The sequence below is a fragment of the Prosopis cineraria genome, unplaced genomic scaffold, assembly GCF_029017545.1.
Source record: "Prosopis cineraria cultivar Desert tree isolate PC_DT_omini unplaced genomic scaffold, ASM2901754v1 PC1, whole genome shotgun sequence".
Lineage (NCBI taxonomy): Eukaryota > Viridiplantae > Streptophyta > Magnoliopsida > Fabales > Fabaceae > Prosopis > Prosopis cineraria.
The window spans coordinates 47626068-47641749 of NW_026555332.1; the positions used below are offsets into that span (position 1 = coordinate 47626068).

Sequence of the window (15682 nt, forward strand, 5' to 3'; positions counted from 1 at the left end):
AACAAAGAAGGAATGGTGGCGAAAGATTTGAGAATGAAAGCTGTCTATTAAGGATAATCCCAAAGTAAAATAATAATAATAATAATAATAATAATAATAATAACTTAGGGTGTCAAATGACAGCTTGCCTTTTCTATAAGACAGTTTTTTTTTTCTCTCACTTTTCTCCTTCAATATTTTTTTAATTAAACAAGAAAATGAGAGCAAAATGAAGTACAATAGATGTATGCAATAGCGACATTGGTATTCCTGAATTAGAAATTGAAACAATGCTCGAGAACAGAAATAGTGCTAAGATCAAATCAGCGTTAAATTCGCGAAGACCAACGGTGGGAAGCACGTGGATGAAACAATTTTATATGGAGAAAGGAAACAACACTGACTTGAATTCATCATGAAGAGAAACGGTGGTGAATAATTTTTCCCGATTCTTCGAATCACGAGTGAAAGTGTGAATTGTGAAACCAATATTGTCTGTGTTCTGATTCTGAAAACTGTTCTTTATTTTTGAGAATAAAAAAATTATCTGCATATATGTTTTGGATTTAATTGTTTTTAAAACTGCTTTTATTAAAAAAATAGAAAGAACTTTAAATTATTTTCGTTTTTTCATTATTTTCAAAATGTACAATATTTATTTATTAAAAATTACAATTAATTTGACTGATTTTTATCATAAATTATCATTATTAATTAACTCCAACCATCACTATTAGTTTATTTTTTAATTATAAAAATAATTTTAAATTAACATAACTAAATAAATTTACAACTTGTTTCGTTTTGAAGAACAATTCTAAAAACTATGTTATAAAATATAGTTTTTAAAAACAAAAATTGAGAACAAAACCAAACAAGCCTTGTGTTAAATTTGGATTCTCTTCACTTTTTCAGATTTCATAAGGGATGGAAATTAAAAAATAAGCTAAAATGCACCTTTAATTCTTTAATGTTATACAAAGTTTTATTTTAGTGTCTTAATTTTATAAAATACTTCTTCAATCTTTTAAACTCAAAAACTGGTTAGTTTCATCCAAAAAAAGATAGTCCTACATTGAATTTTTAAACATTAACAAAACATTATTAAATGTTAATATGTTAAGTTAAATTTTATAAAATAACAATGGTTGATTTATGAAATAATCATTTAAAACTGATGGAATTAGGTTTAAATGACTAAAAAAATACTTTTAAAAAAAATTAAGGGATCAAACTGAAATTATATAAAATTAAATGACAAAAAGCACAGTTTAGCATTAAAAAAATGACATTGGCTGGGTGCAAAAAAAAGTGGGGAGAATTGACAAAAAATACTACCTAAAATATAAATGGCAATTAAGTATTGTTAAATATGATATAATTATTATTTAGTCTTTAAGGATTTGTTTGATATTTTGATTTTTTTTAACAAAATAACGTATTTGCCCCTAGTGATTATTATGCGTTATGGAATGACTGTTTTGGTCATGCTATTGATTAAAACAAAACAGAACATAATTTTTTTTTTTTTACAAATTTATTTACGAGTTAAGTGCAAGTATTAAAGGTTGCTGGCTATTATATGACTACTTTTGTTGAGCTCTTGGCTAATATAGAGTATAAGATGACTTTTTATTTTCTACGAATCTGTGATTTATAAATTATAAATATATTAGAAAATGAATACTTCCTTTCTAAAAATAACTATTTTAATTGCACTTGATTAATGAACAAATTTATAGAAATGAAGTAGTCATTTGTTTCATGTTTTGATTTTCTAAAACAACAATGATTGCAGTTATTTAAAATTAATGATATTAAGTTCAAAAAATTAAAAAGATATTTTATAAAAATTAAAGGATCAAATTAAAACATTATGTAAAATTAAAAAAATTAAAAGTATACTTTAACCTAAAAAAATAATATACATTGGCTGAGCGTAAAGAAAGTGGGGAGAATTGGCAAAAAATACTTTCCAAAGCATAAATAAAAATCAAGTATTGTGAAATGTGATAATTATTATTTATTTTTTAGAGATTTGTGTGGTATTTTGATTCTTAACTAAATGACATATCCACCCTAAGTGACTATTATGCATTAAAGAATGATTACTTTAGTTAGGCTATTGATTAAAATGACATAGAAAATAACCATCTTCTTTTTGCAAATTTATTTATCAATTAAGTGCCCTGTATTAAACATTAGTGAATATTATATGACTACTTTGATCGAGCTGTTAACTAAAATAGAATAAAAAATAACTTTTTTTTTTGCCAATTTATGATTTATAAACAGATTAAAAAATGAACGTTGCTTTTCCAAAAATGACTATTTTAACCGCACCTGATTAATAAATAAATTTGCAAAAATAAAGTCTTTTTTTCTCTCATGTTAGTGGATAGCTAAATTAAAGTAGTCATTTTTCAAAGTATAATAGTTATTAAGGGTAACTGAAATATTTCGTTAAAGATCAAAATAACAAATCAATGCTTAAGAATTAAATAATAATTAACACATTTTATGATATTTAATTATTATTTATACATTTTGAAATATTTGTTGTCATTTTTTCAAGAAAGTGACAACCAAAGCCTTCATAAAATTTTAGGTATAAAAATTTTCAATAATAATAATAATAATAATAATTCTGATTTATTAACAAATTTCACCAGTGGAGTCATTGAGTTTGTGTTTATCCAACAACACAACGCCACGTTGCCTGCATCTCGTAGTCATTGAGGATTGGCATTTGTTTTTGGCCACCATCTGGGATTGGTATGATATGAGCCGTGAAAAAATAAAAAACCCGTGAGAGAGATGCATGTGAGGGAGAAGCAGTTTCGTCGCTGTTAAATAGCATTTGGCCCGAATAGATAGCCGCTCTATATTCTCCGGAAATCATTCTTCGCCGCAACCATTGGTCGCCATGCCCGTCGCCACAAGAAGATTCGTCTTTTACCTTCTTTCTGCCTTCTCTGCTGCCATCCTCTCTGCGTTTATCCTCATCTATCCACCATATTTCCCATCATCCTCATCTCTTTCTTCCTCTAATTCCCTCCCATTTCAATCCCATGCGTGTTACGGATCCGAACACGACAGAGTTTGGCCCGTACGCCCCTCTTTCTCTCCTCATAGCTAGATAATTATTCTGGCGATATGTAAACTTCAAGACTATATGCATATATATTAATATACGAGTGTTGATTAATTTGTTCTTGTGGATGCAGGAATTGAAGGCCAGTTGGAGGGTCGTGTTGGCAACGGTAATTGGGTTCGTAGGATCGGCATGTGGAACGGTCGGTGGCGTGGGCGGGGGAGGCATTTTCGTTCCCATGCTCACTTTGCTTCTTGGCTTCGATACCAAATCGGCTGCTGCTCTCTCTAAATGTTAATTTCATTCTTCTGCTCTTCTTTGTGTGTCTCTGTAATTCTGTTTTGCATTTCTCTTTTCTCTGTCCTTTGTTAATGCTGAAGAAGACAAGCTATTTTTTCTAGAAACGGCGGACGAACGATTACTCAATTTTTTTTTCTCACCATTTTCTTGGAGATGACGTTTCTACTGCCCTTTTAAAAAATCCGTACTATTTAGCCTGATTTTAACGCTCTCGAGCTAATCTGTTGCTTGTTTTGAAGTTGGTGCTTTGGATTGTGACTAATTTTGCCGTTGCATTTGTTGCAGGTATGATAATGGGGGCATCGGCGTCATCAGTTTGGTATAATCTGAGAGTGCCGCATCCGACGAAAGAAGTGCCCATTTTAGACTATGACCTGGCCCTTTTATTCCAGCCCATGCTTATGCTTGGAATCACCGTAGGGGTCGCCCTCAGCGTTGTCTTCCCCTATTGGCTTATCACTGTTCTCATCATTATTCTCTTCATAGGTCTCTAGCCGATTTTGTTATTACTCGGACAACTCTTCACATGCTTTGAATTGGACTGGTTTTCAGCCTCACAATCTCTGCTGCTTACCCGGTATTTTTTTTTTTAATTTTATTGTGGCCGCAGGAACTTCATCTAGATCTTTCTTTAAGGGAATCGAGATGTGGAAGGAAGAGACTATTCTGAAGGTTAGTGTTTCCCCAAAAGAAGGCCAGTTCTTTGTATCATGTCAGATTGTGAATATTATAGTATACGAATATTATAGCATCCATGTAGAGCATGTGTGTGTGTGACAGAAGCTTTAAGTGACGGCAACTCATCCGCGTCTCTTCTGGATTTTTTCCCCTCACTGCAGAAAGAAATTGCCAAGCAACAAGCAACTGTGGTGAATTCCCGTGGAGAACGTAAGACAGCCGTATCTCAACTTACAGCTACGATTAGGACTCATTTTCGGACTTGTTTAATGTATCCTCTAGGACCCCACAAAACAGTGTCTCACCAAACCAATCATTGAAGTAAAATAAAATGGAAAAAGTTGCTGTAATTATTATAGTATATATAATTACTCTTTGGCACAGTAGCCCTCTCATGTATGCTGCAGTTTGTCATGTGCCTTAATATTTTTCTCTGATCTTAAAGTGACAGTGACGTAAGTCTTGAAATACATGCAGTTCTAATCGATACAGAATATGAACCGTTGATACCTAAAGAAGAGAAATCACCTATGGTATGTAATTTCTTAAAGCACTCTTCTATTTTTTTTTTTACTTGCTAATTTATAGGCGGGATAAACTTATTGTTAATTTTACTCATTGTTTACCTAAATTCTTCAGCAAATTCTTTGCTTCAACCTTAGGTGGAAAAGGATTTTGGTGCTAATGATTGTGTGGGTTTCTTTCCTACTACTTCAAGTCATCAAGGCAAGCCTCTCTCTCATGTTCACATACAACGTTCAAGTTTACATTTGTGCTATCACTTTTGAATATATATTTTTGGTGTTGGTCCTGCTTTGCAGAATGAACTGAAGGTGTGCAGTACATGGTACTGGGTGCTTTTCTGCCTACAGGTTAGGTGACATATCAGATTCAACGCTCACACTAGTAATATTTGACGTAGCAGGTTGTGGGGTATTGAGCCAAAATTATTGATAACTTTTTTTCTCTTTGATACTACAGTTTCCTATAGCACTTGTGGTGTTTGGGTATGAAGCAATCAAGCTGTACAAGGATCACAGACACAGGATGACCACAGGCAACCAGGAATCCATGTGTCAGGCTTCAATAGAATGGACTGCTCTTAACCTTGCGTTTTGCGCACTGTGTGGCATCTTAGGGGGAACCGTTGGAGGCCTTCTTGGTTCTGGAGGTGGCTTCGTTTTGGGACCTCTTCTTCTCGAGATTGGCGTCATTCCCCAGGTGCGATGGAAAAAAAAAACCCCCCGGCGGGGGGGGGTGTTCACATGCCTTTCAATTTCCGTTTACTGTCTAGCTTCAGGCTGTTCTCAGGCTATTAGATTGATCGACTGAGGGTTATACTGTATCTATATGACTATATTGCAGGTTGCTAGTGCAACAGCAACATTTGTCATGATGTTCTCTTCATCTTTATCGGTGGTGGAATTTGACCTTCTCAAGAGGTTCCCCATTCCCTACGGTAATTTACATTCAACTCTCAACTTTGCTTGGCCCAAAGAATGACAATGGTAATTTACATTCAATTTTCAATCTACGGTAACGTACTGATTGCACGCGGACACATACTGATGTATGTTGATTTTTTCCAAAGTCTAATATATAAATTCAATATTGATGTTAGAATTATACTGTGGAGAGTTCAACTCTCACAGATCGGATTAATTTTTTAGGTGTATATAGATATATATTCTCCAGCCTTATCGTCTCTCTGTATATGTTTGGCAGCGTTATACCTGACGTCAGTGTCTATTTTGGCTGGCTTCTGGGGACAATTCGTGGTAAGAAAATTGATAGCAATTCTTAGGAGGGCATCCATCATCATATTCATTCTCTCAGGCGTCATTTTTGCTAGCGCCATCACCATGGGTAATGCAAACAAACAAAGCTCTTTCTCGAATATTTCTGAAATGTCTCAACGTATACTGAATTGGAACACCCCCCCCCTTTTTTTTTCTGTTTTAGGCGTGGTTGGCACTGAGAAGAGCATTCGAATGATACACAACCATGAATTTATGGGATTTTTAGGGTTCTGTAGCAGCCAATGATTTAAAAGAAATGAAGAAGGTATAGCAAAGATCTTGCAAATTCAGGTAAAGATAGGAGCATTTGATGATGTTGGTCAACAACTAGCTGACCATCATGGAAGATCCTTGATTACATGCAAGTCGTAAGTCATAAAGGCTACATTGGGCCCTCACCTGTGTGAAAATTAGTTGATAGATTAAGTGTTAGAATAGGATTGTTGGTCAACTCCGAATTGACCATCATGGAAGCTTCTTGATTGCATCCAAGCAATAAGGCTGCATTATGCGCCTTCCTTTGTGTGAAAATTTTAGTTTGTAGAGTGAGCGTCAGGTAAGATTGTTGGTCAGTGCCTAATTGACCAGCATGGAAACCCCTGCTTGCACCCAATTAATAAGGTCAGATTATACCTTGGGAGTGGAGATTAGTTTTGTGGTCGAGTGTTAGCTACTGGCTACCACCTTCCCCATTCATGTATTCTGTTTGTTTCCAGCTTAAGAGTTATGATAAAGAAAATTAATAATATGATGTACAAATGCAATGGGCTTGCTTATTTCAAACAACAGATGATTATGCCTAAAAAGTATACATGTCATGCAAAATGTTTGATAATTTTGTAGTACTTATGTGGCAACAGTATAAAGGGCCTTTCTTATTTAATACTAAAATAGGTGCATTTCTCATTTATTTTTTTAATATTTTTTCTATTAAGCATAGCATTAGATTTTCGGGTATTTCTTTAGGAGCTGACCTTGGGTTTGGAACTTTGGATTGATTAAGGAGATCATGGGAAAGGAAAATATTTTTTTTTTCTTGGAAGGAGAAGGAGGGTAAACCAGCCTGTGGGGAATTGAAATTGAGCCCACCACCTCTCCGATGCAAAGGGTGTGGGGATGAGACTGAGAAGAGAATCGCATGGTGTGGCGTCTGGGATCAGGGGATAACTTCTATCTGTGCATTAAATTAAATTATTTTGATTCCAGAAAACAGAACATTTGTTTTGTCCCAACTCCTAAAGGAAGACAGCAGGGACAGCAAGGAAATGAGCAGCGCAGGGCCAATTACGAGTTTGTACGTACGTGTGGTCAAATTCACCGTTTGGCCTTTAGGAATTGATAAGATTCTTATGTTAATACTTCAAAAGTAGGCAGGGCCAATTGGTAGTCTTCCCAGTCAGAAGATACTTAAAAAATGTCAATTAATAAGATTCTTATAGTAACAGCGAGATTCCAATACAATGCTCTCATTTGTTACTCTGTTTTTTCTCCTTTTGCCTGATCAATCAGTTGAAGAAGATGGGGGAGAAAAAACTAAGAAATAATTTTTCAAAAATAGTAAAAAATAATTATTATTCTTTAAAAAATTTTCTTAGTTTTCCTTTTTCCATATTTTTCTCCTCATAAAAAAAAGAAGTTAAACCTTCTCACAACTTTTCCTTAATCATGGAGCAGACTGTTCCGAATAATCAATTGCAGGGAATTGATATTACCCCTCGATTCTTTTTGTATTTCCACCTTATTTTTCTTTCGACCGTATTCTTGTCTACAAAGTAATATCAAACCAATTCTTTGTGTAGACCTACCTTGTGTACCAAAATTCAAATTTTATAGTCAAACTCTTTAGGCTTTTCTCCACTCCATAGCTTCTTGAAGTGGTGCGATGTCAACTCTCTAAATTTACTTGTTAGAGTGCCAATATAACGAGTTTCAAACCTGATACTGTTCTTTGGACTAATTTCTTTACCCACGTTCCTCCGAATGAGTGTGAAAATTCCTGATCATTCAAACATTACGCCTGGGCGCTGGATGCATGGCTTCAACGCATTTGACACTTCACTCATCCTGGATGTTTATGTCATGTAAGTCTCAACATTATTTTTTACATTGGTGGTCTACTTAAGGCTTGATACAAGCTTATCTTTGATTTGGACTTAGGGTCACCTCTAAAACATGGATGGAGTTTTATTTGTCTTAATGAACAGTTTCATAAAGAGTGTTTTTATCTTTATATTTCAAATGCGGAATCAAGTCTCTCAAGACATGAAATCTGTAAAATAAGTCATTAATTTATTTAATACAATTATCGACAATGATATACTGGAAATTAAACCCTCGTGAATATGACATTATTGAAGAAATGAAATTAATCGGGGATGGCTCGCAACAGAATATGTGTCTTTTAATTCGCATCACGAATTCACATGGGATTCTCGATGTTGGTCGGCCTTACACTGGCCTCTCACATGAAGCACCCTGTCGTTAGCAATCATGTGGATATTTAATCAAGATAAGTGATTTGACCGATTGAAATTATTACATTTTGAATGGTGCTTGCATTCTTCACCGATGAAATATTCAGTCCACAAAAAAAATACACTTGATTTTGTCATTTGACAACGAATCTGGGAAGAAGACATTTTGTATGAATGTAAATGAAGGAGAATTCGATGAATAAATTTACATATTAGCGTAATGATACACGCATCTTTATTAGAAATCGATGTCTTAATTATTTGCACGATGATATATCAGTGTATAAGAATTTTATACGAAGGAGGTAGATTTGGCGTGTTAGGAATGTTTTATATATATTGGAAAGGGAGACTTTCTCGTCCGAATAATTGATAATTAAAAATTCCTAATAACATGGTTTGAGTAATGATGTTTGCGATGGAACAACAAAATTCAGATCGGGACCTTAAACAACCCTCAATCATTGTTGCTTTGGGGGAATACTTTACTGCCCGTTTGGTTCAAATATATTGAATTGAAGTTTTCTAAACCCTTTTATCTTCCGTTTCATTATAATTATTTTTTTTAAAAAACATAATCTTTAATCCTATAGTTTGATCAGGTTTTGCTTTTATCTTTTGTAGTTTTTTTCAATTTCTATAGAGACTAAAATTATTGAAGAAGTAAAAATTATAGGGACTTTAAAAATAAAAGTTACTCAATCCTTCTAAAATTATAAGGACTGAAAATATTAAAAAAATTATAGAAATTAAAAGCAAAACTCAATAAAATTATAAAGATTAAAAATTATGATCTCCTTTTTTTTTTGAAAAAAATTGTTTCATAGTACATATGATTTAGAATTTCAGAGCAGTGTTAAAAATTATCTTTATTTTACTCTGGAAGCAATTTATTATTTTATATTACAGTGTTTTTTATAAGAATTTAGAAGTATCAAGTAAGAGCTAAATTTAGTAAAATATACCATACTTTTACATATTTATTACATTTTTTAATGTATGTGCAACGACTTAGAAAACGAATATAATGAAATCGACATATATTAGTATATAAAAAGATTATTCTATAAGTATCCAAAAAAAAAGATTATTCTATAATTCAACCCGGACTTATCAATCTTTACGTGAAAATCATGAACTTGTGTTTAGCTCAATAATCAAGTGACAAGTGTACCTGGTGGTGAACATAAACATGCCGATATATTCTATATATTATTATCTTAATTTTATTTATAAATCACTTTTAATATATTTATTAATATAAAAAATTTTAAATTTTATTAATTTTATTTAAAAATTTAAAAAATTCTTAATTTTATTTTTATTAAATATATATTTTTTATAATATACTCATTTTTTAATATTTAATGAAAGATAAAAAATTATGATAAAAAATTAATAATATAATTTATAAATGAGATAAAAAAAATTCTCTTTCCATTCCATCAAAAAAATTGGAAGGAATATCAATCACATGAGTAATTAATAATTAATATTTAATTTGATGCAGGTCATGAAAGGCAGGAAGAATATTTGAGGATCAGGAGATTAATTATCTTGAATCACAGATAACATTTTATTATTTTTAAATATTTGTAATAAATCAGTTAACTTCTGACGGGGAATATAGATTAGTTTATGGGCATCTGGCGAGTTTAATTTTTGAGTTTTGGCGGTGTTTGATTTCACTGTTTGAGATGCGCGTTGATTTTATAGAGAGATGACTATGCCAGACTACCTCTTGCTTGTCATGTTTCTATTGGTCAGAAATGGCGTCATTCAGATGTCCCGTGTGATTCAGAACGCAGGCGTCGGCCTAATGCGTTGATCCTATCTCCAGATACCAATTTCTTCGCCTTTGTTTTTTTTTTTTTTTAAATCTCCACGCTTTTAGTCTTTATCATGACTATAGGTCATTTTCAATCACTTTACTAAAATTAAAAAAATATTTTAACTTTACTTTTATCAAAAAACATGGATTTTTTTAAAACAGTCGAATATGATGCATTCTCTTTCATGGGAAACAAAATTTGGGAGAAAAACAGAAAAAATATTTGATGATTTATATGAAAACATTAAATTAAAATTAAAATAGTACAGAAAAAATATTTGATGATTTATATGAAAACATTAAATTAAAATTAAATTAGTCTTTTAATAACTTAGCAGGCATAAATAAATAGCAACACTTATTAGTTATTTTAAATCTGTAAGGCTGCGATCTAATTAGATTCAAGATGCATTCAAGATGGATTTGATTTAGGATTCAACACGTGGATGAAAGGGGCTTCGATGTATTGTATTGAATGGCAATATGGCATGCTCAAGCCCAAAGTTTTTTTGTGAAACATAACCATATACAAGCACTGCTAACATATGAAATGATCAAATAGCACGAGATACGGCGAGAGCCTGAGAGAGAGAGAGAGAGAGAGAGGACGGCACCCAACAGACATCCATTATGCCACTAGCACTGTCTGTTAAGTTGATGGACCTAAATATGTAATCAATTGCATTGTCATTGATCACTGCCCGGATACTTATTATAGGGTGTATTCTAGCCAAATTTTTAGTCCTGGAAGAAGTATACTTGATGAGGTATAATTATATTTTTTTTAATATTATTCTTATTTAACTTTATTAATTATATGAGAGAATATAACACAAAAATAAAATTTTTCATTCAAGTATGGGTAAAATTAAAAGTTTATTTTATTTTTAGACAAAATTAATGACTCAGTCATCACTTATTCATTCATGATTAGAGCTGTTTTATAATAAAATAGGAAGTGTAATTAATTAAAACAAAATACAAATCAAAGAGGGTGGGTATGAGTATGATGGATGACATTGGACTCAACTCCTTTATAACACGCATTGCAAAGTCAGGAGAAATGTCATCATTCATTTTATATTTAGAAATGAGAGAATGACAAATAGATTTTAAAATAATTAATTAAATTAAATTAAATTTTATGTGTCAAATTTTAAGAATTTATAAGTTTATTTTTCAAATTTGAAACTTTGTTTTGATAAATTAATAACTTATTTTTTAAATTTTAACATGGATAAAGAATAAATAATTTTGTTTTCCTTGTTAAATTCTGAAACACAAATTATAAATTCAATATAATAAAATTGTAAAATTGAGAGCTAAACTTGTAAATTTTTAAAATTTAATACTTAAGATTTAATTTAAATTAATTAATCATTTAAGACCTTTCTATCATTATTCCTTTAAAAATTAGTTGCTTGAGAGAATATACTGTACAAGCATATTGACGCCTAGACGGTTAGACACAGATTCAGAATGATTGACGCTCAAAGGATGTCCCAAGCCCATAAGCCCAACCTATGTGCTTTATGACTCCTATGGGACAGTTGGGCGGTGAACTTGTAGACCCCTTTCTTCCATACAGCCCAATTCTACACTGTAAATGACCCACAAGCCCAAGCCCTCTATCATTGGGCCCAGACATAGAAGCCCAAGACCAAATGAATCTTTTTGTTGCCCCATCCACACGTCACTGCACTTGCACAATCGAACGCCCCCATTTGTCATTCCGGGTAATTAATGGGCTTCTCCTTCCTTGTACGTGTCAATCCAGGTGGTTATATATCAAAGCTGGCTAGGTCCAAAGTAGCTTACTAGCTCATGAATGGGTTGTTTGGGCTAGGTGACGTTCATGTGATGTCTTGATAATTTAAAGTTTTGTTACCCCCCCCCCCTAAAAAAAAAAAGGAAACGTTTTGTCCTTTCATACATCGGCACGACGTCATCTCCGTTAAAGATGGCGGCACGAGCTCGTTGGTTTTAAGATTTTCAGCGCGGAGCAGATTCAGCAACAAACAGCGGCCATGGTTCCAGGTATGCATGTCCATTTCCATCTTTAAATAGGTCAAATCTACGAAGATGAGACCTCTTCTGGCCCAAAAAAAAAAACAGGAAGTAAGACCGCTTAAAATATTGTGTTATTAAATACCCTGAAGTATACTATATTTTTTTTGTTAGTACATAGAGTAGATTCGCTGAGAACATAATCATTTCCTCTAGATACTGAGACAAATGATAGCAACTAAATTGTTGCCTATATAAATATTGAAATTCAAATTGTATTAATTGCTTGTTTGGGTGATGAAAGTTCCTATTACTTAGGTCAACTCAAATTAGTAAAAAATTGATGAAGTGTTACTATTTCAATTGTAGAGAGAAAAGGAAGGAAAAAAGTCTTCTATTCATGAGGGTTCTACATAAGTGGAAGTTACGGAAATATATATTAGAGAAACTTAATCCATTGTTAACGTGATCTTAATTAACCAATTTTCGAAATATATAATCTTTCAGGCATCCTTTAGATCTTCATCTATGAAACAGAAAAATAAGAATGAAAAAAAATTTCACTGGAAACTACTGCAATATGCCCTTTTTTAGCTGTCTCATAATTGTCATAACAAGTCATCTATCGTGCCAACACGTCTGGGCAAATCTTTTAATGTCATAACCCACTCAAGATCCTAAGAATCATCTCCCCTCACTAAATCCTATATATGCTAAAACTAATAGGTAAGACAGGTTAGTGCCCTCTCAAGATTTGGGATGATAAATTATGCTTGAAGCAATGCATTCTACTTTCTTCCCCAGATTTCTTGATGATCTGCAGATGCCTGCGTCCTGGATTCTAGGTTTCTCAGCATAGCTTTTAACCTCATAACCTGCATAGAAGCCACGAGATTAAAAATGAACATTTTATCTAGACAGGTAAATTAATGAAGTTTGCATGTCATGCCTCTTCTTGAAGCTCCTGTTTTTCCTTGAAGATGGCATCAAAGTCCTGTTTGAGGGCTTCGTATAAGTGCTCAAGCTGCTTTGCCTTCCACCTAGCCCTCCTATTTTGGAACCAAACCGCAACCTGGCGAGGCTGCAGCCCGATCTCCCTCGAAAGCTTCATCTTCCTTTCTGTGTCCAACTTTTTCTCCTTCTCGAAACTCTTCTCCAGAGACTCAAGCTGCTTGCTTGTCAATCTCTTCTTCTTCTGTTCTTGCTTTTCGTAGTTGACCTTGTCCATACCCGGAACCAACCCTTGTCTCTCTGTCATTGCTAGATGTTTCACTTCCGTTCCTGAATATTCAAGCATATATTGCGCAGTGAAGAATGAGATCGATCTTCAAGACAAGACAAGACAATACAACACACACACACACACACAGTTGAATAATATTATTGAATCAAGCTGGAACCCCAAATGTGCCTTTCAAACATTACATCAGAAGACTCTCTATTTTGTGACACGGAGAAAAGAAGTAAAACAGGACGAATTGATTGGGCTTCTAATGACTGTTCAAGTTTCAAAACTAGTAGTAGGAAAAGAAGTGCAGTTGTGTATGGAACATAAAGGACAATGCTTTAGAAGGAAGAGACTGGTGTTTTACCTGGATGTGGAGTACTGCAGTTAGAGTTCAAGGGGAAGCCAAAGGAAGAGTCGGCTTGAGGAACAACAGAAGGTCTTGTGCTCCAATCCCAATCCATATTTGGCTTCACTTTCCCCTATCTATTCCATCTGTTCCAACCCTAAAATTTATAGGGGACGATCCAGGTTTGGTTGGGAAGGACCATGCACACACTCTAGAGGGTTGTGACATTTGAGAGACTTCTTCCAAATTCATTTTATTTTAATGAACAGACCGTGTTAGGGAAAAACAGTGAAGTCATGGCATGAGAAAGAAGGCAAGGTGTCAGTTGGTACTAAAAAGCAACCGTCATGGAGGGGCCAGGTCATGGTACATTCGTAAAACAGGTAAAACGGGTCCTAGAAATGAAAAGACTTGTATAGTGGACCAATAGAGAGAGAGAGAGAGAGAGAGTAATATAAGAAAAAACAAGAAGAAGTTGCAGGTCATTTCTGTTCTTTCACCTTAGTTAATTACAAGTTGTCAGTGTAGCAGACATGAAAGCCGATATACTCTCACTTTCACCTCTGCTTCTATCTTCCTATCTGTGCATGAAATTGGGATCTGGCTTTGCTTTTTGAGCAAATGTAATTGAATTAGTGATTTGAAAGTTGGTAATCTCAATTACTAGATACTCTCTTCATTGTTATGTGTAAAATATTTTTAATCAAATTATAATAGCCAATAAAAATTGAATATTTAGATAAAATATTTTTAATCAAATCACAATAGCCAATAAAAATTAATTATTTAGTTAAAAATATAACATTTTAATTTTACCTCTAATTATTATAAATAAAAAATAAATTTTTTGTTTAAAATAAATTAATAAAAGTATTTATTTTTTTAACTTAATAAAAATATAATAATTTATTCATTAAAAATATGTTAATAATCTTTGATATTAAAAAAAACGTTTTAAAAAAATTTTTATAAGTGGAGACGGAGGGAGCATCAACTTGTGGGGTGGGAAACCGTGAGGGAAGGCTTTAAAGTTGAAACATCAGAGCAGAGGGGCGAGGATGAAGGAAATTAAAAAAACAAAAAAACGACGAGGACTGTGTTATAGACGTGTGGAGAAATTGTTATGGTTCCCACAACCTGAGCGGCTGACATCCAATAAATGAGCTGAGAGAATACAAGGATAGGACAACGAATTCCAAAATGCTACAATACCGGAAAGTGTCGGGCACATATATTTACGCGTTGGCATTTGGTGCTCATCACCAAGTGCTCCTCATGCATGGCCAAATCTTGGCCTTTCATTTTACTCTGAAATGACCGCCAAATGCAAACCCATTTATTTATCTGCATAGTGCATGTAGGGCAAACAAGACAAACATTTCAAATAACCCATAAGTATATCAGTTTTAGCTAGAAGTGTGCAATATACCTGCAAACCCGCATATCCGTCCATACTCACCCGACCTGTTTATAAACGGGTCAACCCATACCCATTTATTGAGGAAGGAAAACGGGTATGAACGGGTATATACCCGTATATGTCTATATGAGTGGGTAACGGGTTAGACTCCGGGTGGCCCGTAGCCGCCCGTATAGATTATCTTTTTTTAAAAAAAAATTCTAGGTTGAGATGAAGAAGAGTCCTCTACGGCTCTACCCTAATGTTGTCAATTCCAAACGCTCAGGAGACCATGTGCGTGAGCTTCACTGTGACTTTGTGTTCGTGAGGTTGCTGCCGTTCGCCCATGCCTTAGCTGAGTTAGCTCACTCATTCGCCATCTTCACCCTACTCAATTTCTTCCCTATTCGCTTGAGTCGTTGCTTGCGCGAGAGCCTCCATCTTCATCCTTCAGCCTCACAGTTCGTCTTCCTCCATCTTCCACCTCCAGTGTCAAACTCGACTCTACTCCAATTAGCAGATGCACGCATGCTCCACCTTTAGCATC

At 33.8% G+C, this 15682-nt stretch overlaps 2 protein-coding genes across 2 annotated transcripts; one reads left to right on the forward strand and one right to left on the reverse strand.

Moving 5' to 3' along the window:
• Positions 1-2820: 2820 nt before the first annotated feature.
• On the forward strand, positions 2821-6636 carry LOC129319278 (sulfite exporter TauE/SafE family protein 4). The gene is made up of 12 exons (XM_054964293.1): positions 2821-3088; positions 3207-3366; positions 3659-3859; positions 3984-4045; positions 4213-4261; positions 4529-4584; positions 4691-4777; positions 4873-4923; positions 5033-5272; positions 5417-5510; positions 5777-5917; positions 6014-6636. The coding sequence occupies exons 1-12, from the start codon at positions 2906-2908 to the stop codon at positions 6094-6096; spliced, it is 1407 nt and encodes a 468-aa protein (XP_054820268.1). The 5' UTR covers positions 2821-2905; the 3' UTR covers positions 6097-6636.
• Positions 6637-12733: 6097 nt separating this feature from the next.
• Positions 12734-14283, reverse strand: LOC129303220 (putative homeobox-leucine zipper protein ATHB-51). Its single transcript, XM_054942380.1, has 3 exons — positions 13755-14283; positions 13112-13443; positions 12734-13037 (listed from the first exon to the last, which is right to left on the reverse strand). Exons 1-3 carry the CDS (start codon positions 13849-13851, stop codon positions 12951-12953), a joined length of 516 nt encoding a protein of 171 aa, XP_054798355.1. The 5' UTR covers positions 13852-14283; the 3' UTR covers positions 12734-12950.
• Between the last annotated feature and the right edge of the window lie 1399 nt (positions 14284-15682).